The sequence below is a fragment of the Octopus sinensis genome, linkage group LG4 (assembly GCF_006345805.1).
Source record: "Octopus sinensis linkage group LG4, ASM634580v1, whole genome shotgun sequence".
Taxonomy (NCBI): Eukaryota; Metazoa; Mollusca; class Cephalopoda; order Octopoda; family Octopodidae; genus Octopus; species Octopus sinensis.
In genome coordinates this window covers 57,675,941-57,702,871 of record NC_043000.1, presented here as the reverse complement: position 1 = coordinate 57,702,871, position 26,931 = coordinate 57,675,941, and the positions used below count along the sequence as shown (strand labels likewise).

General features: G+C 32.0%; 1 protein-coding gene across 10 annotated transcripts in view; it reads left to right on the top strand.

Annotated features, from left to right (window-relative positions):
* The window catches only part of LOC115210794 (regulator of G-protein signaling 17), a 379,423-nt gene extending 358,612 nt beyond the window's left edge, over positions 1-20,811 (top strand). For all 10 annotated transcript variants that reach the window (XM_029779532.2, XM_029779527.2, XM_029779528.2 and 7 more), the window contains 4 exons: positions 7,409-7,483; positions 13,581-13,642; positions 15,507-15,673; positions 18,692-20,811. In XM_029779532.2, the coding sequence (XP_029635392.1) occupies positions 7,409-7,483; positions 13,581-13,642; positions 15,507-15,673; positions 18,692-18,865 (478 nt within the window). In that variant the 3' untranslated portion in view covers positions 18,866-20,811. The remainder of the gene's footprint in view (positions 1-7,408; positions 7,484-13,580; positions 13,643-15,506; positions 15,674-18,691) is intronic.
* Positions 20,812-26,931: the final 6,120 nt, after the last annotated feature.

Genomic DNA, 26,931 nt, shown 5'->3' with positions numbered 1-26,931 from the left:
GAATACATACAGTTATGGTAGCAACTACATCCAAAACAAAGAGCAATTCATTTTCATTGTAAATTCTCCTTCAACATTATCATTTATTGGCTTTCATTTAATCATAATCTTCTACTTACCATCTACTCCTAAACATGCAAACTGGAAATTATTTCCCATTTAGGATTAGAATACAAACTCTCACATCATTTATCTCTGCTATTCAGGCTACATTTTGTGTCCCTACAGCAGTGTCTGAGCTTACATAGAATCCATGAATCCACAGCTCCTCTGGATATCAGCAAATTTCAATACCTCTCTCTCTCTCTCTCTCTCTCTCTCTCTCTCTCTCTCTCTCTCTCTCTCTCTCTCTCTCTCTCTCTCTCTCTCTCTCTCCCTCTCTCTCTCTCTCTTTCACACACACACACACATACACACCACATGTCATCATCTTTAGTGGCTATAGACAAGTTTTTCCAACGCCTCTCACATTGACCCTGCACAGGCTGAATTTGTCATTATACTACAATGTAGCCAATACTTCCTGACACTTTCTCATTGCCTAACCCAGCTGTTACAAAACTTTCTACATAGACAGGGTGTCTCCCAAAAATGTATACACACTTTAACAGCTGATAATTGAACTCAATTTTTATTTCTTTTTAGATCTAATCCATTAGAAATAATGAAGGGAGCTACTCTAAGCTTTGTTCAAAGGAAATTCGTCCTATGCTACTGGAAGTTTAAAAACACAAAGTGCAAAGACAGTTTAGGAGGGAGTTTCAAAAAGATCCATCTATGCAATTTACCATCATCACTCTATCAGAGATAAGTTTGAAGCAGATTGGACTGCTCAGAATGTTCATAAGAAATGTTCCTGAAAACTGTGGACAGTGACAAGCCCCACCACAAGATGAGAAAAGATACAAGGAACATATTACCAGATTTTGAGAAAATCATTGCAGCAAGTGATTCATGATATAGGAATTTCAAAATCAAGTTTCCATTGCATTTGAAGTACTGTCATTAGAAAAGTTACATTCCAAAAATAATCGATGCTTTTGATGAAGTTGATCCAGGCCAAAAAGAGGAGTTTTGCAAGTGGAACTTGGCAAGATGTGTGGAAGATGCACCCTTTCCAGCAAAGATTGTTTGGAGTGATGAAGCTACAGTTAAATTAAATGGCTCAAGCAACTGCCACAATCACACCTACTGGGAACCCAAGAATTTGCATTTTACAGGGAACACCATGTTAATTTACCTAGAGTTATAGTTTAGCATAGATTATCATCAAAACGGTTAATTTGACCATGCATGTTTGATCGTACTTTGACTGGTCCCCTTTACTTGAACTTGTAAGAATCTTTCATGCCAAACATTCAAGAGGACTCTGAAGATGTGGAATTTTCTTTTCACCAAGAAGGGACACACCCATACTACCAGAGTAATGTAAGAGCCTACTTTGATGAGATTTTACCAAATAGATGTATTGAACAAAGAGATTCAGTAGATTATCCTCTCCATCCACCGGACCTCAGACTACTTTTGTTTTAATGGAGATACTTAAAAGGTAATGTTTATGGTACAAAGCCCACAACAGTTGACAGTAGAGGGCAGCCAGTGGAGGAGAGTACACACAAATGCTAAATAAAAGGCTTCTTGATGTTTGCAATTCCATTGCTTCTCATTATCAGCAGTGCCTGGACCATAATGACCATCAGTTTGAAAACAGGCATTCATAATAAAAATTAAATTTTGTCTATCAAAATTTTAATAAACACTGACATTCTGTGTGAGTGTGTGTGTGTGTGTGTGTGTGTGTGTGTGTGTGTGTGTGTGTGTGTGCATGTGCATGTGCATGTAAGTATGTACGTACATATATATGTATGTATGTATGCATGCAATATGAGTGAGTGATAAAGTTATATTGTACTTCAGTAGAAACAACAGTAACTACAAGGAACTCAGTAGAATAATATTGACATTTACTTAAACTAAAAAAGAAAAAAGTTCAGGGCTACAATTTACTATAGTTTCATCTCTTGAATCATCAGATTGTAATGAGATGCTGTTGATAAAATGTAATGTATGTGATGTTAGTTAAGAGTTGGGTATGGAGGACTGTAGTGAGAATGTAATGGGAGTAGGAGAGAGAGGTGTGTTGAGACAAAAGAGAAAAAGAAGAGTGGTATATTATCAATAGTGTTTCAGATAAATCTGAATGGGTGTATTTGAAATATTGAGAGAAATGCAGTGGTTTGAGTATAGAGAAAATGGTTGAAAGGAAGTAATTGGTTAGAGCTTAATCTTCAGATCATTAAAACTATTCCACTGTTGAAATATCATTATTCAAAGACATCACCTGAAGGAAAAGCTACTCTCTTTGCCTATTTTCAACAACCTGATTTGATTAGCAGTTTAAAATATTTCACCTTTTTAATTCATTTCTGCACACAAGAAGGTATAAATTTTGATTGGTTATTAAGAAGAGAGTGATTATAACATACTTCATAACATTCAGAAATGCAAAGCAGACATGGCCTGTTGGAATCATTCTGAGCTTTAGAAAGATATTATACTGCATCTGATGTCCAAGTTTGAATCATCAGTTTTAAATTTACAGATAATTCTAAACAAACTCATATCAGTTGAAAGTTTAAAAAATTGTTATTGTAGATTGTTACATAATTTGAAGGAATTTGAAGTTAAACCAATCTGTGATCTCAGAACTGTGCTCATTTTGGCAGAGCACTGTAAAGAATTCCATTAGTAGTACATTTGGGGTTGAGGGGATAATCAATTGGACACAATTGTAAGTTTATAAATGAATTACTAAATTTTACATAGTATGTTTGAGGAAAATTGTGGAAATTTTGTAGTACTTGTGGTGCAGAAAGAGTGATTTCATGATTTTTATTACAAATTTTTATTATAAGTGTGCAAACTTGTTGGCCAAATGAAGTATAGAACAAATGATATTTCTTTTTTCTATTTTTGTGGTGTTATAACTGGTTGTCAATCAGTGAGGAGCAGGGGAAAAACACAGGTACAGAGACACACACACAACAGGCTTCCACACAGTTTATATCTACCAAATTCACTTATAAGACATTGATTGGCCTGGAGTTAAAATAGAAGACACTTGCTCAAGGTGTTATGCAGTAGAACTCAATCCATATCCATGGTTGCAAGCAAGCTTCTTAACTGCTCAATATCTTTTTAATGCACATTTTCCCTTTTTGCACAAAGTGTTCCAAGATATATTTGATCAAAGATTCACCACAAATAAAAAAACAAAAAACAGATTAGGTACTGAGTACTCTTAAGTTAAGAGTTTAGAAATAAATGGGTCAAGCTGGATATATTTGCAATATTTATTGTCACTTTGGTTAAATTAATTGATTACTAGAGAGCTATGTTTCCATAAAGGTAAATTTGTGGCTTGATTAATTTTTATTATATTCACAAATAAAATATATGTACTAACTACACCTGGTTTGCTCTTTACCATTTAAAGAGCCTACACTTGGTCTAAGCTTGAAAGTTATTCTTCAAGTTTTTAATAGGATTTGAGATATACATGATGCTAAGCATTTAGTTTGATTGTCTATTTCAAGTTTGATGGCTAATATATAGGCTTCTTTATTAATTTTTTGTGCTGGTATTTGTTTTTCTGTATGTGTTTGTAATATTTGAAGGCAGCCTTGAACGAATTGGTATATCAATCCCATAAAGATCTTTTTTTGCCTTGTCAGTATGAGAAAATATATTACAAGAGCATTGAGCATTATTCTGTAATTTTGAATGCTCTTGAATGGTGCACATGTGAGAATAAAATCATACATTTTTTTTTATCTCAAATAGCTTCTCAGAATTCTCTAATAATTTATTACGCAAGATACAATTTCTTTGTCCTAAAGCCTTATCTTTGATCATCAGAGGCATCAGTTGAGTTGTCCAAGAAATATGTCTTCCAGTATATTCTCTTTATCATAATTTCCACTTGTTAAAAGCATAAAAATATATTCTTTTGTGAATATATTACCAGGTGCTGGTATGTCCTTAGATAGAAGTTGCTTGTATGTGCAGAGTGCTTAATAATAAAGAAGCATTTATATGTACATGAAACTATATATATATATATATATATAATATATATATATATATATATATATATATGTACACATATAAGCCAAATGAAAATATATTAAGTCCTACAACCATGCTCCTGTAGTTTTCAATAATTTAGTGAATAACATTAGCTCTTATATTTTGTCAAATGAAGAAAGTTTTAACTATGCATCATCCTAATATAACAATTCATTGAAAGGGAATGGATTCCATAAGGGAATATAATATATACCATATTGAACAACTCATAAAGCCATAAAAAAATCACAAGCATTACATCACCTGACTTCATCCTACTTACAGTATGGGTGTGGCATCCAATAGCACCAAAACCTTCTTGAACCTCTTACTGAAGTACTTCTCTATACATGCTACAAGAACTCCATGAAAGCCAGCTGCAGTTGTACTAGCATCATAAAGTATTTGATTTCTGATGTCAACAGGAGAAATTACAATAATTTCGTCAGTCAATTGACTAACCACAACAAAATTGTGTCCAATATCTATTCATATTTACTTGATAGCAAATACCTGAGCTACAAGGAAATTCACAGATCACAAGGAACAATTTTATTTAAGCTTAACTGAATACACATTTAAAATTAGATACACAAAGGAAGCATATTCTTTTAGGCATGCAATGAAAAGAAGCATCACCTCTTAACACAGCACATTTGGAGACTGGAATATGATGGCACTACAAACTTCAAGATACTGTGGTCAATGATACAATTTGTCAAGCCACAATCTAAAGGATTTAGGCTGTAGTGCTTATGTAACTGAGAAAAATTCTTCATACTGGTGTATCCTTTCAACTTATTGAATTCTAGGAATGAATTATTTTTGAAATTTCATCGCCAAATATAGTTTATTCTACAAAAATTTTATTTTTACCTACAGGCTGAATTATAAATATTACGAATTATAAATATTATGAGTTCTAAATATGAATATATAGTATTCTCTTCCCTCTAGTAGCTAAAAGTTGTTCAGAGATATATCATAGGAAATGGATGCTATTAGTAAGTTTGATTCTTGTCTGTTGAATCTTGTACATCCTACTACCTTATTTTATTTCATATTCATTTATTTATTCAAGCACTAATTAGCTTTTTTGCTGAACTGTTTGTATATAAACTTCTCACTATACCTCAAAATTTTCCTTTCCTTTTTTTCACACTACAGTAGCATTTCTCTTTCTTCTTTCCTCTATTCTTCAGTACTTCATAAACTTCATCTCTTTCTCTTCTCTGATTTTTTGTCACTCTATTCAATCAGTCATGTTACATAATCACAACCCCTATATTTTGTTTTTCACATTTATGTTTCTCCCTAATAATTATACCTTCTCTCCATAACTTTATTGTTGCCAATTATGCCTACTGTAGCATAGATTAAATATATCTACTGTCTTTCTCTATCCTCTTTCAAACTTTTCTCATTGTGTCCTTTTTTTTCTCTCTCTAAGCTCTTTCTGTTAGTCTTCTTCAATATGTGCTTCATTATTTCACATATTTCTATCTATAACTTTTTGTTTCATTTCTATCATGATATTTCAATAACTTATCAGGTATTAAGTTTGGAATGTTAAATCTAAAAGACAACGCTTATTTTGGACATCTATGTAGCACTTATATAAATAAGCGTGGAATTTATCATGAAGCCTTTAGTTGTAACAAAAAGTTTTAATTGCTATTACTGTTAGCATTAATCCTATATTGTATACTTTTTCTTTATGATATATATATATATATATATATATACATACATACATACATACATACATACATACTCATATGATATATGTACATATAAATACAGATATATATATATATATATATATATATACATACATACATACATACATACATACACATATGATATATGTACATATAAATACAGATATATATATATATATATACACACACACATATGATACATTCACATACACCCATGAACACACTTACACATATACGTATTATATGTTTTTATCAATGATGTATCGTGAAGAAAGTTCACTTATGGATAATAGCATAAAATACTTTGGGTTAATCCCTTGGGTGGGAAAAAAAAAGGCAGAAAGCTATGTGCAGGATTCAAACTATGCATCTTCTTTAACCCAGACACACGTGCTACAAATTAACTTAAACAGCCTACTCCCTCCTATCTTCCATCAAATTAAATGCTTTGATCTTACCAATGAGAAAGTATGTTTATATTCAGACTACTAATATTTTCTTCCTGGTAAAATTGTTTAAAGTGTTTAATTTGAGGAAAAAAGATGAGTAAGGTGCTACTTTAGTGTAATTGTTAGCACTTCTGTTTGGGTTACAGTAGATGCATGGTTTTGAGTCTCACATGTAACTTTCTGTGTTTTTTATGTTTTTTCGTCCAAGACATTTTTACCCCAATTTTAATATAAGCTCTTCTTTATAGCTGAATTCACTTCAAGACACATTAATTCCAAGGACTTATATTTCTCATTGGACACACTTACATCTACATACATTCTATTTCATTATACAGTGTTGCAACTGTTCATTATACAACTGCTTTATATGGAGTCCTCACCTGCTATTGTACTTGATATTGTAAACCTATAGTAAACATTTTATAGACAATAGAACCATTTCAATATATGGGCATAGTTTCTCAGTACATGCAATATACTGAAAACAACACTATATTACTTTGTGTGTGTGCGTGTGTGTGTGTGTGTCTGTGTCTGTGAGAGAGATAGGGAGAAAATTTGGTGGTGGAGACTGGAATAATGAATAATTTTGGGTAGTTTTTGAAATATCTAATTGAGCTATTTTCATTTTAAAAAATTGCTTAAATTATAAAGATACTTTCTGAAAGTAACAGAGATATTTTTTTAAGCTTGTCAAAGAAATCAACTTTCTTTATCAGACTAAGATTAACTTCAGCTTGTAGCAAGCATGACTACATAGAAATTCATTTTTCAAGAAATTGTACTTTTTATTTGAAATTTTAATTTTTTTTTATGTTCAGGATCATCAATGGTTTTTTTTTGGTTTTTTTTTTATAAGGCTTGTTTGTAAAAACATGAAATCTTTGAATACAATACACTGAAATCAACATGCATGTTAAAATTTTTGTAACAGTATTCCATTCTTGTGCATTTTATTTTGTTGATTAATGGTATTAGAAAATGTGTTGTCTTTAAATATCCCCAAATAGATGTAGTTGATATTTTTCTTTATTGTTGTTGTTTTTATGTAAATCCTTGAGAAACAAGCTTTAATGATTTCTTTTCATTTTGTTTTGCTTTAATTAGTATGGTTGTGAAAAATGATCAACTCTCTCAGAGTAGATCAAAAGAACTGGATTCTAACAGCGACAGAGAAGAACTGTAAGTATATCGATATGTTATTATAGTCATTGTTGTTGTTCTTGTTGCTTTTTCTGTTACTGATATCGTTGTTTCCATTATTTTGAGATGTTCCTGTTTGGACAACTTTTCTCTAGATCGCATAACCAGCCATGAAAAATATTTCATTGACTTTTCCATCTTTATGAAGTTTAGTTGTGGAGAGAGAGAGGGAGGGAGGGAGAGGAGAAAGAGAAAGAGATGTCCTGAAATTTTAAGGCTTGCACTACATCAAGAATTCTTAACTGGGGTCCTTATGGCCCTTGGATTCCATATAAGATTTGGTTGTTAAAATTTATCTGCAATAAATCTGTTATACTTCTATAATACACAGAAATATTTTAACGATTTTTTTTTTCAATTCCTAAAAATATTTAGTTGTAAAGATATAATAGGGTTTTTTACACATCAAATGGTTGAGGGTTCATCTGAGTAAAATAGGATTCAAAGGGACCCATGACAGGAAAATGGGTTGAGACTGTGTTCCTGTCATCATCACTTTTACATCTATTTTACCATGCTTACATGTATTGAATGAGTCCTCCCCAACACAGCCTCTCACCATTTGTTGCAGTTTCTTTGTCAACACCTTTGTGAAGTGTAGTATCTTGAGATCAGCTTCCACCACCAAAGTTTTGTTAGTCTTTTTCTTGTTTCCTTCCACTTGATTGTCCCAGCTCTTCTTTACTGTCATCATTCATATACATTACATGTCCACACTAGCATTACTTATCCAGTGGAGCATGTTTAATTTCTTTCCAGCTTTCACACATCCCCTGCATTCAGTGCTCATATCTCCCTACCATGCAACTTAATACTCTGTTCTCAATCACTGTACAGTCTACCCTTAGATTAAGGAGACAATCCTTTTCTTCCCAGTAGTGGTAAAAGCTCTTTGATTTTTTTTTTCCACCTTGTTCTTTCTCTGGTTATGCTTTCAGAGTACTCTCCTCTACTGCTGGTTATGAATTACTTCTATGGAGGCTGCAGGACATTAGAAATAATTATTTTACTAGGGCTCTAGTTGCTAGGTATTCCTGTGATTTTACTATTTTACTATTCTGCTTTTAAATTTTATGTGTAAAGCTGTGCTTCCCAAAGTGGACTGTACTGCCCCACCCCCTGGGGGGGGAGATTCATTGGGATAATAGGGATAATAGTTGAGCGATAATAGGGTGGCCAAAAGGAGGTGATGAATGTGAAATACAGTTTTTTTTATTCTGCTGCAGAAAGTGGTCTATGTTTGTGGTGTTGAGTTGGGGAGGGGATGCTAGGGATGTGGCCTGGGTGCCAAGGGAGCAGCAGCTTAAAAAAGTTTGGGAACCACTGGTGTAAAGCTATCATATATCACTTGAAAAGTATATCCTGATTGCTTGTAACACTTGAGAAAGAATTATACTTTCTTTTGCAACAAACCTTACTGTCCTGACTTTCTAACCATATAAATATGCTGTTGTGTCTGGGGAGAGTCATTCTCTTTTAGTGCCTTATTATTTAACACACTCACCGGTAAATGCTGACATTTCATTGGTTAAAATTCGAAGAATTAAACTACGTTAAACTTACAAATTACAATTTTGTTTTCAATTTTGTTTACAATAATGTTTTCTTTTGACACATTCTACCAGTATACGAAGTTTCAAATTGTTTAGTTAACTAGAAAATTCCGTCCATCAAAAGGAAAAGATCCTTATTTTCTAAAATTTTCGCTGCGTCTTGCAACCTTTTCAATAGTCTTGACTCTCAAGACTATTGAAAAGGTTGCAAGATGCAGCGAAAATTTTAGAAAATAAAAATAAGAAATAAGTGGAAATTTTACCGGTGAGTGTGTTAAATAATAAGGCACTAAAAGAGAATGACTCTCCCCAGACTCAACAGAATATGCTTCAACACACGAACTCATATAAAGAATCTTGCAAACCAAATCCAAAAATGAAACATATAAATATGCTTCATCATAAATGTATTCCTGTTTCCACTTAACCTTTTGAGTCAAACTCTATTGATGCTTCTACTAAAGTAAACAGAACCAGTTTTACAAGATACAAAAACAATATGTTAATGTTCAAAAATTCTGTAAAACATCAGATCCTCAATAGGCAAAGTTATGTTCAAAGCATCATTAAAATTATTTTAAATATCATGTCTAATTAACCTACTAATTTAAGGAAGGTAATATGAGTTTCACATGCATAAACAAAGAGTTATGCCCACTTAAATAGAACAGCCATAGAAAAGTAGTAACCTTTTTCACTAATATTAATTCAAATGTAGTAATAATGGCATCACTGCATTACAATACATTGGAATTATTGAGGGAAGTTTCAAAAGCCTCTTCTAAAATTACATTTCACTATTGTAAAACATAAACAAGAAAGAGGAATTGCACCATCCTTTCAATCTATATACAGACATTGAAAGATGGAATTAATCATTTAAAATTCTTAGAGGATACACTGAACCAAAACAAATCTTACATTAATGGATCCAGAATCTTCAGCCTCTGTATTATGGAAATGTTCTACAATTAAACTAAATTCAAGACCTCAAATAATTATTTAATAAAACGTTTGAAATTTTCTCCAAATGGCATTTACTACATAATATTAATAAACACCTCAGAGCTAATTGAAACATAATTAAATACTTAATATACTTAATATTCTAGTGTTGGTCTATGTCAGTATAAGTATACAAGTGCATGTACATATAAATGGAAATTAGCAACATGGTGATACAGATGAAGAACACTTAAAACTTTCACTTGAATCACAAGCTGAAGAATATTCTATTTAGCATAGAATTTAAAGGCATGGGAAAATAGTAATTTTTATCTACTACATTATAACAATATATTCTCTCTGCACAAAGTATTGAGTACTCATATTTTTATTTGTGAAACCACTTACAAATTATATATTTCTTCATCATCATCGTCTTGGCTTCCTCTTTTTCATACTAGCGTGGGTCAGACAGAATTCATTGAGGCAGATTTTCTATGGATGGGTGCTCATCCTGTCACTGATCTTTGCTTGTTTTCAAGCAAAGTAATATTTCTCCATGGACACACATTTTCATAAAGGACTGGAAGCAATGGAAGCAATGGTAGCACTCATTTCCCACTGTCATGCCATGTCAAAACGAGGAGACACAAACACATATCTTTTACTGGTTTCAGTCATTGAACTACAGCTATGCACCTGGGGAGCTACCTTGAGGAGTTTAGTTGAATGTATCAACCCCAGCACTTATTTTGTTAAGTCTGGTACTTATTCTGTTTGTTTCCTTTGCCAAACTGCAAAATTATGGGAGATATAACCAAACAAACACTGGTTGTCAATCAGCAACAGGGGACAAACACTGGTTGTCAATCAGCAACAGGGGACAAACACACACACACACATACACACAAAACATCGTCATCATCATTTAACATCTGTTCTCTTTGCTGACAAGGGTAGGACAGTTTGATAGGAGCTGGCCAGCAGGAGAGCTGCCCAAGCTCCATATTTGGTACGGTTTGTACAGTTGGATACCCTTCCTAGTGCCAACCACTTTACAGAGTGTACTAAGTGCTTTTACGTGGCACCAGCATGGGCACTACACACATGCATATAATAATAAAGATGAAAACAAATGGATAATACCAGTATTATTACATGTGTTTTGTTAAGAAAGATTTATTATGATTTACACATTGTGTCATACATCTTAGCATGCAATAACTTGTGAGATTATATAAAATATGCAATAACATGTTTGCATAACATTGCCACTTTGATTTCAACCATAATACCATTTGGTACATATCCCCTAATTAACCTCAGATGGTGTATTACCTCATAAAGTGGCAATGTTAATGAGTCAGATACATGCTTGTGTGTGTATGGAGGGGAGAAAATCAGGTGTAGTGTTGGCGAATCTCAGAAAGCATGGAAGTTTTGAAGGATGCAGTGCTCCGACAACTAACAACTGATGCCGGCAGTTTGTTCCATGCTTCAGCAACTCTCAGCATGAAAAAATGTTTCCTAAAGCCATGGGAGCTGTGCTGTTTTCTGACTTTGTAAATATGTCCATGAGTGTTAGACAGGTGGAGTTTGAAAAGGTGCTCAGAGTTATTGTTTGTAAGATGGTTGATAATTTTATGGGTGCCTGCCAAGTCAGCTGCCAGATGTCGGAGTTTCAATGTGTCCATGCCCAAGGAAGTAAGGCGTTCAGAATATGGCAAATGCCTGATGGAGGGTATTCTTTTGGTTGCATGTCGCTGAACGGCTTCCAGACAATTGATATCCTGGGCAAGATAGGGGTTCCAGACCGGTGATGCAAATTCCAGGTGAGGTCTTACCATAGCTATATAAAGCTGCAGATAGATAGTCGGAGAGCGGCTCACAAAGGATTTGGTGAGTGATGCTAAGACACCCTCCTCCTTCCCCAAAATTTCTGGCCTTGTGTCAAAATTTGAAACCAGTATTTATTGCTGACATATAATTTCATCAATCTAGAAAGTCTAAAATATATGAGACATCAGACTAGATAACATGATGTATGTAGTGTGCTTTTTATTCTTGTCTTCTCTCTATGTTCTGCAAATATTGATATAAATTAGAGGGTGTAATTTGCACAAAACATTATTAATGATTACAGCATAGAAGACACATTTTAACCATTCAAAAAACATACAAAGATTGTTAACTTCACTTAACCCTTTCATTACTGTATTCATTTTGAGATGCTCTGTGTTTCTTTCACTTACTTTAAATATAACAAACAATTTAGTAAAATAATTTAGTTATCATTCAGCTAGTGTTAGGAACATAACTTGTGACTAAGGTTTGGTGGAAGATTTTAATTCCAAACTTATGAAAACAAGACATTTGTACTCAGAGCTAGGGCCGGTTTCAGCCGGGTTGGTAACGAAAGGGTTAAACACTTACTGTTTGGTATCAAAATTCTCATCATACAGCTGCAACCTGGTCACTGACATGATTCCACTGCATCTGGTTTGTGAGGTTGTTGGTTATAGGTTCCAGAGTTGTTGTTTTTTTTTTCTATATGGTTGGATGCTTTATGGTTGGTTAGTTAACTTTGGCAATAACTCTAAGCTATGTAGTTTGAGAAAAGGTAACACAGTTCTAAAGAAGGGTAATAATAGATTTATTTAATAATAAAAATTTCATTTCAGTTTTGTGATTAGAGCTAATATAGGTCAAAGTATTGAATAGAATTATTTTTACTTCCATCACTATCCTTTGATCATATTTACATATTATTACCACTATGCTAAAACTATCTCACTGCCAAGCAAACTGTTATTTTCTGTAAACTCCAATCACTAATTATTTTATGCATGCTTTGCCCTCAAACAAGAAACTGAACATAGTATTTCACAACTTAAATTTCAATGAAATGCAAACTGACTAAATACTAAACTACCGCCAAGACAACTGAGTAATCTCTATAGGGTTGCTTGATCAACCTGCTAGAAATAGCTGTCAGATCACTTTGAAATTAAACCATCTTTAAATGGACACATTCCTTCATGTAGTCCTAGATATACAGGGAGATAGTTGGAATGCCTTTGTCATGCGTCTGTTCCTTAAGGATTGACCTGGGGCCAAACAACAATAAAACAGTAATCTGCTATTATTAGAGTCGCCAAATAATGTGGTAAACTGGCAGAATTATTATAGCATTAGGTAAAATGCCTAACTGTAATTCTTCCAAATCTTACATTATGAGTTCAAATTCTCCCAGAGTCATCTTTGTACCAGTGAACTACTGGTATCGATGGTAAAATAAAGCACCCATGAAGTACTGGAGATAATAGTAAAATAAAGTACTAGTGAGGTACTGGGGTTGATAGTAAAATAAAGTACCAGTGAAGTACTGGACTATACCATCTACTCAAAATTGTTGGCATTGTGCTAAAATTTGAAACCATTAGTAGTGTAACGAAACATTTCTGCAAAATTATTTGACTTATTAGGAATGTTCTGGATCTTTTTGCAAAGAATTCAAGTTTTGTGATATTCAAACTTTATAAGAAATGGCAAATTTGTATATTTTTTATTTTATTTAGTTTATCATTAGAAGATATGAAAAACTGGTCTGAATCTTTTGACCGACTTATAAGAAGTAATGGTAAGTACACTATTAAATACTTTACAGCTGCTCTTTTTATTGTTACCTTTCATATTCTTCTAATTCTTGTGGTTTTACTTGTTTGTAGATTTTTTTCTTAAACCCTTTAGCATTCAGATTACTCTATCAAATGTAATGCTTATTTATTTAATTTGTTTTAAATTAATCATACAATACCTTGTGGCTTTAAAATTTCAATGATGTGATTGTTTAATCTTAGAATGACATTGTATGGGAGATGTGGCCGTTGCCAGCCTCATCTGGCCCCCATGCCAGTGGCACGTAAAAAGCACCATCCGATCGTGGCCGTTTGCCAGCCTCGTCTGACACCTGTGCAGGTGACACGTAAAAAGCACCCACTACACTCACGGAGTGGTTGGCGTTAGGAAGGGCATCCAGCTGTAGAAACACTACCAGATCAGACTGGGCCTGGCGCAGCCTTCTGGCTTCCTAGACCACAGTTGAACCATCCAACCCGGACGTTAAATGATGATGATGATGTGAGAGGTTAGATCTGACTGGTTTGAACATAAAACAGGTTGAATATTTGGGCCAGATATGACCAGTTTAAGTGTTAAAGGGGTTAACCTTTTGTCATTTAACCCTTTTCTGATAATATTTCTAATGACAAACTGCCTATGTGTTCTAATTCATTTTGAAAATAATGATGAAATGAAATGAATTTAGTACAATTTAGTAAAACCTTTCTCATTATTAAGCTGATATCTGGAATATAACTTAACTTATATGATGCATGGATGTCAGAGAAACAAATATGTTCTGTGTATCACATGTAATACTCAGGACTGGCAAAAGGTTTCAAAAATGTTACTTAAAATCACAATGGAAGCTTTTAATTTAAATATGGTCACTTTAAAATGGTTATTTTGTATCATATTTTACAGGTTGGTACAAAAGGTGTTAAAGGTGTATAGCTATGAAGTTTTCCTTTCTTAATAAAGCAGTGGTATTGGTAGTTAGTCCTATAACATTATAAGATCACTGTAGTGCCACTGATGATCCAGTACTCTTCTAGGTATTCTGAGATAATATTTATTCTTATCATTTATACACTGTTGCTTATATACATGAAGGCACATGGTTTAGTGGTTAGGGTATTTGGCTCATGATCACGAGGTTGTGAGTTTGATTACCAGTGACACATTGTACCATTGAGCAAGACACTTTATTTCACATTGCTCCGGTCCACTCAGTTGGCAAAAATGAGTTGTACCTGTATTTAAAAGGGGCCAGCTTTGTCACACTCTTTGTCCCACTGAATCTCCCAGAGAACTATGTTAAGGGTATGTGTCTGTGGAGTGCTCAACCACTTGCATGTTAATTTCACAAACAGGCTGTTCCAACAAGTGGATCAACTGGAACACTTGATATGGCTTGTTTAAATGCTGAAAGGTTAACCCTTTTGTTACTGTATTTATTTTGAGATGCTCTGTGTTTCTTTAAATTATTTTAAATATAACAATGAATTTAGTAAAATAACTTAGTTATCATTCAGTTAGTGCTAGGAACATAAATTGCAACTAAGGTTTGGTGGTATATTTTAATGAAAAACTAATGAAAACAAGACATTTATACTACAGAGCCAGAGCCGGTTTTGGCCAGGTTGGTAACGAAAGGGTTAAAGGTATTTTTATTCTCTTAGGCCTCCAATGAACTTGGTAAAGTACAGATATCTGTATTTCCCTCAACTCCTAAGAATATAGTGCCTTGTACCTAGAATAATATTATTCTGTAAGATTCAAAGTTAAGTGTTTTTGTATCTCCTGAAATGTTACCTACTTCACTTGAATTTGCAAAAAATAAAAATAAGAAAGAAGTAAATTGAAAAATTTACTATTTTTAGGTGGTCGAAGAAAATTTCGAGAATTCCTTCGAATGGAATATAGTGAAGAAAATATGTTATTTTGGCTAGCATGTGAAGAACTGAAGAGGGAACAAAATTCTGAATTAATAGAAGAAAAAGCCAGATTAATATACGAAGATTATATTTCTATACTGTCTCCAAAAGAGGTAAGTTTAATTGCCTTAGAACTATTTTATAAAATTTCTGAATTCTCTGTGTATATCTAAAAGAAAATACTTTGATATGATTAATTATCCACTAACTATTGATAAGTTTAAAAATGTGAATTGACTGATATTTTTTATATGTGCATGTGTATATATATATTAGTTTGTAACAATCATACAAACACAATAGTTGACATAACTAAAAGTTTTGCACAAATCCGATATCTGATAGACCTATAGTCATCACTGTGCCTGTTTGGAGCAAGAATTATCACTGCAAAAATAAGTGGAGAGGTACTGAGCTCTATATGAAAAGTTAATGTGCATGTGTATGCGTGTGCACACATACACAGATGCACACACATGTTCTTATATTGTTATGACCTGGTGACCATAACCCAAATTTACAGAATCAATGAGGATAGGGTGAACCCAAAACAACAACACACCATGAATATTTTCTAAAATATTATTAACAATAGTCAGCATAAAAACAGTTTACATACAAACGAATATATACACGAACAAAAAGCAAATGCTACACCAGATGTGCAGTCAAAATATTTACAAAGATAACATATATATATATACAGTTCAGAATTTGAACTCCTAATCCCAGTTTTTAGTTTCACTAAAATTGGCCTCACACAAAGCCTGGCCTCACAAATTTGGTTTCTCAAATATATGCCTTCCGAAAATTTGGATTTCATAAAATCTGGATTTCCACTTTAATACAATTTTGGTTTTCGAACCTCGGATTTTGAACAGTGGCTATCAAACAGTGGATTTCGAGCAGTGGATTTTCAAACAGTGGATGTCGAACCTTGGAATGTCATAAAATCTGTCTTCTATCAATTCAGTGTTCAGCCTTGGATTTCAAACCTTGGACCTAAACATAATTAAATCTAATGTCAAAGCAACCATTTAAACTAAAGGTTCATGACACAAAACCGCTGCCAGAACACATCAATAATTATAGTTAAAAAATTAAATAGTCAAACAAAAAGCTAGTTTGCTTTAAATTCACACAAAACTGCTTCATACAAGAATGCTGAGTAATCATTAGACAAAATTTACAGTTAGTTGTCTTATACAAAAATTCGCTACGTGAAAAATTAAAATTCATACACTCTTTAGCTATTTATACAAATTTTAACATTTATCTTAACAGAAATTAGCTAGCAAAATTACTACACAACCTACCACAAATGCAGGGTTCAAAATTCACATAAATATTACAACATAACTTAAGAGATTTTTGTACTCACCCAGATGTGACACAGAAATTATTTTAAATATGACAAAAGTTCTGGCGAATTTGTGGAGCATAAAATAAATCCATAAAAGCCTAACACAAAGCACAAAGGGCATAAACTAAGCAGGCAATCATAGCTTCCAGAATCCAATTGAACAACTTTGTCTCACAGAAAAAAACTGTCACAAAAACTGGGGGGTAAAATTATCTCTGCTTATAAAGGTTTGCCAGGGTCTAGCCAATTTGTTATAGTTTCACAGTTTTGGCTAATAACACCTAGCTTCATGTATTTTGACAATGGACTGCATCCTTACCTTACAGTGCAGCATGAAAAACTATTTACCTGTTTAACTTAACATTATAATTTATAATTTCCATGGTTGAAATCTACATTTGAAGTAAGTGTGATATTTTGTTGTTAGAGGTTTCCCCTTGTGGGTGTACCATGTTTGTTTCCCGTTTAAAATTATTGTTTGCTCTCCTGAGTATTTGTTGAATTGTTTTCTTCTTCCCATTTATGGGAGAACCAATGGGAAGAAGTACAATGGAAAGTGAACCAGCCAAGAGCCACAGTTATGCGGCTGCAACTGGCAAAGTTATCGAAGTCCAAAATTTGGAAGTGCAAGAAATAAAAATTGAGCTGGAAATGTTAAAGGAATGTGGCAACCTTTTAGAAAAAGAAGGCCATAATCTAAAGTTGACACCTCCACTCGAATTAACATATAGTGTAAAGAGGAAAACAATAATTTATAAAACACTGAAATATCATCCAAGAAAATTGAAGTAGCACCAATAGAAGAAATTGAGCAAAGTTTAAAAGAGATTAAAAAGCAGATGACATTCATAACAAGAGGAAGAAAATATGGCACTGTGGAGGTGCGTTTTGATAGCGATGTCGAAGCGATAATGCACTCCACGGATGCCATAATAGCTTAATCAAAGGAGAATGAGTATTGGCCATGACTCCCTATAAACCTTTCCAGGGTTTCTGAGACAGGTAGGAATAAAGAGGAAGTTATCCTCTGACCAGAGAACCAACCCAAATACTTACAAATGAGAGAAGAATCTGTTAAAGCAGTGGTTCTCAACCAGAGTCCATATAAGATTTTTAGGGTCCACACAACAAAATAGTAAATTGGGGATCCACAATAGTATTTTAAGGGCCCCTGAAAAAATTTTGCTTTAGATGTATGTATTGGTGTGTAATGCAAAAAACAGCTAGGTTTAAGCTAATGTGCAAAAAAGAAAATTAGGAATTTTAAAAGAAGTATTGAGAAAACTAGTTTTTAAACACCAATCACTATAGTGGTCCACCAGAATAAAATACTATTCAAAGGGGTTCATTGATAAAAAATAGTTGAGAACCCCTGTCTTAAAGTTACTCAAGAGCTAGAAGAGGGGTTGATAAACTGGGCAATGGATTAATACATAGCATATTTTAAGGTGGAGAGCTGGCAGAATCATTAGCACACCAGACAAAGTGCATAGTGGCAATTTGTCTATCATTACATTCTGAGTTCAAATTCTGTCGAGGTTGATTTTGCCTTTCATCCTTTTAGATTGATAAAATAAGTATCAGTTGAGCACTGGAATCAATGTAATCAACTTACCCTCTACCCCAAAATTGCTGGCCTTGTACCAAAATTTGAAACCAATAATGTGGTTACCAGCTTTAAAATATGGACGAAAATTGCTTCTTACTTGTTGTTCTTGTGGTTGTTGCTGCTGATGATTTTAGTTTAAAATGTTTTATTTCTTTGCAGGTTAGTCTAGATTCCAGAGTAAGAGAAGTTATAAACCAAAATATGTTGGATCCATCTCCACATACATTCGATGAAGCACAATTGCAGATATATACTCTGATGCACCAAGATCCTTATCCACGCTTTCTTAATTCTCAGCTCTACAAAAAACTCATCGAGGAGGCCTCCTCGTGAGAGAAGACCTGAACTAAAAACAAAGCTCTGTTCTAGTTTTTCCCCCCATTTGCTACAAGGAAACTTGCTGCAGCCAATCAGAAGCTTCACTGACGGTCACTGAGACAGAAAGTGAAGGCACTCATAACTATTTCTACCTGTTGAGACCATTATCTGGCTATGACAAAGATGACAACTGTTGACCTGTACTGTGCTGGTAATGAAGATCTTTGGCCTCCAGCTCACACTGCTAGCCATTTTGTATATGTGGGTGTGAATATAAGTGTGTGTGTGAGTGTGAATATGTGTGTATGTGCATGCATGTGTGCTTGTGTGTGTGTACCACCAGCACGTGTCTATATGGCAGATTATGGCAGATACAGTCATTGTTGTCATTGCTGTCGTTGTTGTTGTTGTTGTGATTTATTGTTGTTGTTGTTAGTGTGCAAGGAGGACTTAACAGTGCAGTAATTGGACTGCACATCTGAACTTCATTCTTTTGTCATCTCTTGTATATTTTACCTCAGTGCTTTTTTGGAAGCATGTTCAGGAATTTTTCAGAAAGAAAAATATTGACAGAGATACAAAATTCAATGCATTTGTGAGTAATACATCCATAAGTGCACACATACACAGATATGCATTTTAATATTTACATACGTGCAAATTTTCACACACTAGTCACTCAATTTTTGGAAGGCAAGGAGTAGTGAAAATGTATTTATTATTCTCCGATAATAATGTGTTTTGATTTATTCTTTTTTTTTTCTAAATTAATTTAACGATATTTTTAAAACATTTTTAAGTAAAATTAGGCTTCCTAATTATAAACACATATTCACACACACAATTTATCACTTCCACATTCACATACATGTAATTATATACACCAATGTACATGCACATACATATACTTGTTACAAAAGGATTAAAATATTGAACATTATTACTAAGAATTTGAAGAAAATTTCAAAGTGGGGAGGGTATTATTTTTTTCTTTTCAATTTATTTGAATTTGTCAATAAAGAAAAACTCTTTCAATCTTTTCAAATGAATTCTGAAATTTAAAAACAGTTAATGAAAATCTCATTAAATCAAGAATACTAAGTGTCCTTGCTTGTTTTGGAAAGGACTAACTTTTTGGTTTATATATATATATCAGTCTTAACTAGAGGTGTTAAGGACAATGAGAGACTCATCAGAAAATGAAAGAAAATAAAAGGATTATGGCATCCCAAAATGATAGACCCATGAAATGGGGGCAGGTAGGGAGATGGTTCTTTTGAGAGTATCTCGCTAGATTATTAAGAAAATTAGAACAACTTGATAAAACAGCCACAAAAACTTGTTTTGTCATTTTTGTTTTGTTTTTTTCTTTGTCTATTTCTAGTTAATGCTAATGATAATTATAAGAGCAAGGGGTGGGATAAAAAATGTATATATATATATATATATATATATATATAAATTAAGAAAACTGGTGCAATATGGGACATTTTTTCAATGGGGTATATAATTTTACATCACGCATTCATTAAGAAAAATGCATATCTCTCTCTCTCTCTCTATCTATCTAGCTACATGCGTATCCAAAACACATGACAAAAACAAAGAAAAGAAAACCACACTTATTTATCTGTGAATATTTATGTGCAATTTTTATACATTTCTCTAAAAAGTATTTTAAAATGCTGAAATACAACATGGTAGAAACACAAAAAAAAGAAAAACAAATGAAAAAACATACAGACGCCGACCTTTTTTTCATTTCTTGTTTTCTTTCACCCCACTCCCCCATTACCTATCAACCTAAAATGAATCTAAATTATGAATTCCATTAATTCATTAACGAATATTTAATGTATCTGGAACACTAAACATCTAAAGAAAATCATGTCTTCAAAGCTTACTCAATGGTAAGAGTATTTAATTGTTATCAATTAAAATCCTGTGAAATTGGCCCAATTTTTTTGAGTTTGAACTTGTTACTCTATTATTATTTTCTATAATATTTATTATTATTATTATTATTACTATTATTATTATTATTATTATCATTATATTAATTTATTTTATTTTATATTATAAATATATATATATATGTATATATATATATATATATATATTAGATATATATATATTAGATATATATATATATATATATATATATATATATATATATATATATATACATACATACATATACATACATATGTGTATGTGTATATATATATCCTTCAATATGCATGTTATATAATATTCCATCAAATAATATATATTTATATATTGTATAATATAATAATTATATATTATATTTACATATATATTTCTTAATATAAAATAATATAAAGTATATTGTAATATATATAGTTTATTATATATATATATAATATATATATAATATATATATATATATTATATATATATAATATATATATATATTATATATATATATATATATATTAGATATATATATATATATATATTATATATGTATGAATGTATATATATTTACATATATTATATTTATATATATGGGTGTGTATAATTATATAAGTGTATGTATATATATTATATTAAATTATATTATAATGTATATATTATAATATATATATATATATTAGATATATATATATATATATATATATATGTATATATATATATATATGTATATATATATATATTATATTAAATTATATTATAATGTATATATTATAATATATAATATTGTTAGTATTGTTATTATCAATATTTTTTAGTGTGTCCAGGTTGTTTATTAAATCTAGTATTGTATTCAATTTATTGCATTTTCATTTCTCATAGCAGGATCAATAATCTACAAAGGAGCATTTTCAAATTATTATTGTTCTCTCTCTCTCTCTCTCTCTCTCTCTCTCTCTCTCTCTCTCTCTGTCTATCTATCTATCTATCTATCTATCTATCTATCTATCTATCTCTATCTATCTATCCATCTATTTATCTATCTATCCTATCATTCTATCTATCTCCTTACTAAATCTTGAAATCTTGTACATCATCACAAAGAATTTTGTGTTAAAAAAGAAGATACAAATAAAACAGAATTCAATCTTGTAAAATGACCAACAAGTTAACTATTTCCATTTTTAACCCTTTAAGCATTCTGATTAGACAGTCAAGTGTAATGCCTACTTATTCACATTGCTTCAAATTAATTACGCATTATCTTGTAGCTGTGAGATTTCACTGGTTGTTATATTGAAAATGACATTGTACAGAAGGTGTGAGGGGTCAGATCTTGCCAGTTTGAACATACAACAGGTAAAATATTTGTGCCAGATATGACCAGTTTAGATGCTAAAGGGTTAAACTGATTATGTTTTAACAGATTTACATTCTAAATTGAAATGTAGTCTTTTAATGATTAAAAAAAGTATTAGCAGAGTATTAACAGTAATCAGTCATATAAGCAGTAGATTCTTAATAATAAAACAAAAACCAATGACTTCAATAGCTGATATGTATACAAAGTTTGCAATATACAAATTTGAAGAGTGTCTAAAGCTAAAGTTACATAAGAGTGTTACTATAGCTCAGCATTATTACAAAGCTCAAATCAGTGTAACTGTCATAGGGTATTTGCAGTATAGTAGCAGAATTGTAAAAGTTATCAGTCTACCTATCTATCTGTCTGTCAGTCTATCTATCTGTCTATCTATCTATCTATCTGTCTATCTATCTATAGATTGATAGATGGATAGTTAGACATGTAGACAAATAGACAGATAGACAGACATGCTCTCTTTACAGAATAATTTTTACATTTCATTCTTAATGATAGAACAAATGAATATTCTGTTTATCGGCAGTGACAGATTCAATCTTCAGCTTTTAACTAATTAATTAATATTCACCACCACTTATATTGAGTACTCCTAATTATATACTGATAATGAACACTTATACACATACACACGCACACACACATGTGTGTGAGTATAAAATCAGTTATGCATATATTAGAACATATACTTATATAATTAAGAGGAAATTAATATTCATAGTGTAGAAAAAGATGATGGAAGTAAAATCAAGGTTGAGTGGACAAGATATTGGAGCTACTTATTCATCAATCAGTTCTGCTGTCAGGAATAGTTACCAGATCATTTAAGAATGTTGCCTGTGATAGACTGGTGTCCTATCCTGTGATATTTGAACAATTACATATATATGTATATGTGTAAATGGATATTCTTTTTCATGATGTATAAAATTAAGATTTTTGTATAATATTCAAGTCAAATTTAATTTTTCTTTCAATTTATAATTTATAATTCTACTTATCGAAAAACAAATCTAAATTGCTTTCTTGTGTATATACATATACATGCATATACACACACATATATATATTAAAATAAATATAACTTAAGCATTCTAATTGGAAACAAATTCATGGTGAGTTTAACACTGTAATCTATTATTTCAATTTCAACATTTTCTGTATTGTATTATGCTCAATTTCACAAGTTTTTAGCTCTGAAATATTTTCTGTGACTATCACAAAACACAGTGAGCCAGTGAGATAGCCGAACTTGTAGAGAGTCTAAACTTAAGTGACATTACAATATTTAGTTATTTCATTGCCCTACATTCTGAGTTCAAATTTTGCCAAGGTTGATTTTGGTCTATCATCCTTCTGGCACTGTAAGGTGGGGTGTGTTGGGTTTGACAAAATTAGTACATGTAATACACTCTGGGCTTGATTCAATTGACTATATCTTTCTTTAATGAGAATTGATTTCATTTCCAGTTAAAATGTATGAGTTATTCTTGTGACATGTAAAAGATACAAAGAATTTGTAGAATTACATGGAATCATGATTTTTAGTTTGTTAATGGTTGGTTAGTAAAACAACATAAAAGACTCACACATAAATTATTACATATTACATATAGTTTATTTGATTAATTTAGAACAAGACTTTTTTAGGAATTTCAGGAACTTTTTATTTTAAAAGTGCTTGATTTAACAATTGAAATCTGCCTACAAAAATAATAATGATAATAATAAATAAATAAAAAAATAAATTATTTTGAACTAATTTGGTTCAGATATAAAAGTTTTCAAATGTAACTTTTGTTTTAACCTTTTTTTTTAAAAAAAAAAAACCCACTTACAAATTTCCAATGACAGAAATATAGTGACTTCAAAATGAGCTAACCCTTTATATATATATTAAATTTTACCTGTAAGTGAAACAAAAATACAACACTTCAATTTCTCAAAGGTTAAGTACTTGGCATATGACACGTTGTTTCATAAGGAAAATTTTTAAATTGTCATTTTTAGTCAACCATAGTTCATTGTGACATTCCCCCTCCCCCTGCAAAAAAAATCATCACATATAATTATTTACTGAAAAAAAATAATAATAATATAATTTTTCATTAATCTAAAGAATATGAGGTAAGAAGAGATTGGCAGTTCATAGTTGACTTATATTTGCTTCATTCTGGTGCCATTCTGTTGTAGTTTGCTGTTTTCAATATAACTGGGGGAGATGCCCAGCTTATTGATTGATGTGTGTGTCTGTTTTGGGTGAGTTTGTATTTGTCTGTGAGTGTGTATGTATGTGTGTGTGTGTATATGTATACATATCTGTGAGTGAACAAGTAAAACACCTTCAAACAGTTTTTATCAGTAATTCGATGAAATGCACTTAAGTTGATTGATTTCTAAACATTTTGATGAATATTTCATACATGGGTTTTGTCTACATATCTGAACAGAGAATGAGAATTATTGGGATGTAACTATTATATTCCATCTACACTGTAACATATCTAATCAACCTATTGGAAACAAATACACATATGCATACATAAAAGACTCACATAGCTACACACAAAAACATGCAGACTCTTACTTTCATACATACATTAAATGCATCCACAGGCATGCACACAAAGTTTATTATAAAAGCTGATGTATTGAAAAAACGTATTGATGATTTACCTGAGATTGAATAAAGAAACATGTTTTACATCCAGTTGTAACAACATTTGACATGGATATAACAACCATTTGAAAGAGGTTAAATATGTGAAGCCACGACACCATATGAAACTACAACACCATGTGAAACCACAACATCATGTGAAGCCACTCCAGTGTTTAAAAGCTATCCTACTTTCATTGAAATCCTATTCATATTCTTGCTTGAGGTACTTTATACATATTTCACTGCTATATATTTATTATGTAATAATTTTTTCTTTGAGAATCTGGTGGCAATAATGAAATAGTAAGAATTCCAAACATTTCTTTTTAGTGGCTGGCCTAATCAAAGGGAGAGTAATACTCATGATGGCTTCTGAAACTGTGGAGACAGTGGAAGGAGATTAAGAAACCGCAACACAAAAGTTGCCACAGCAAAAAGCAGGATATGAAGCTATTGAGTTGTTCTTAAATTTGTGATGCTGTATCTAGTACACAATAACCTGCAAAACTGAGTTGAGTTTCATATCTCACCATTTTGTCAACATTGCCTTTCATATATCTGGAGAGGAGAGAGGAAGATTGTTAAAATGTGAACCAATAATATACTGGGTTGTAGAATGGAAATCAATTCAATCGCCTTTATCTCACCTCCTCTCTTTACAAAACTTGACTGTGAGTATGATGGAAAAAATATCATTATTAAATGCTTTTGTTTGGTAGAGAAGAAAGAGAGAAATAAGAAATTCAAATAATATTTTGGTGCTAGGAATGTCATCCAAGTATACAAACTTGTTCCCCTGTGCCAGCACAGATAAGAACTGGACACAATATTTAAATAAAATGTATTGCAATTACTTAGTATCCATGGTAATGTCCTAATACTCAGCATGGCCACAGCCCGAATGTTTAAAACCAGTAAAAGAGTGTATTTTATGAAGCTCAAAAACAAATTTGTGACTACATTTTTTTATGAGACTTTTTCAATTAATTATTGGCTCATTAAATGAAATATTCTTTTTAATGACAACAAACTACTACAAACTTTTCTGCCGAGCAAACCATAACATTATTACTAAAGTCTGGGGATGGAAATGTGGAGTAGAGACAGGTAAACATTTGGCTGATTTTGTATTATTATCATCATCATCATCATCATCATCATCATCATCATTATTATTATCATTATTATTATTATTATTATTATTATTATTATTATTATCATTATTAAGGTGGTGAGCTGGCAGAATTGTTAGCATACTGGGCAAAATGCTTAGTTGTATTTCACCCATCACTACATTCTGAGTTCAAATTCCGCTGAGGTCGACTTTGCTTTACATCCTTTCGGGGTCAATAAATTAAGTACCAGTGAAACACTGGGGTCAATATAATTGAATAGTCCCCACCCAACAAATTTGAGGCCTTGTACCTCCAATAGAAAGGATTATTATTATTGCTGTTGTTGCTGTTGTTATTGTTGGTTTTATTATTATTATCATCATCATCATCATCATCATCATCATTATTATTAAGGTGGCGAGCTGGCAGAATTGTTAGCATACTGGGTGAAATGCTTAGTGGCACTTCACCCATCGCTATATTCTGAGTTCAATTTCCACCAAGGTCGGCTTTGATTTTCATCCTATTGCGATCGATAAATTAAGTACCAGTGGTGTACTGGAGTCGATCTAATCAACTAGTCCCCTCCCCAACAATTTCAGGCCTTGTGCCTATAGCAAAAAGGATTATTATTACTAGTATAATTAAGGCAGTGAGCTGGCAGAACTGTTGGCAGACTTGGCAAAATGTTTAGTGGCATTTCATATATCTTTATATTTTGAGTTCAAATTCCATTGAGGTGATCTTTACTTTTCATAAATTAAGTACCAGTTGAACACTGGGTCGATGTAATCAATTTGACCCTCTTCCAAAATTTCAGGCCTGTACCTATAATAGAAAGGATTATTATTTTTCAATAAAAAAAATATTCTTTACATTCTGAGTTCAAATCTTGCCATGGTCAACTTAGTCTTTCATCCTTCCTAGGTCAATAAAATGAAATACCAATCAAATACTTAGGTTGATTTCAACTCAACTATTCCCTTAA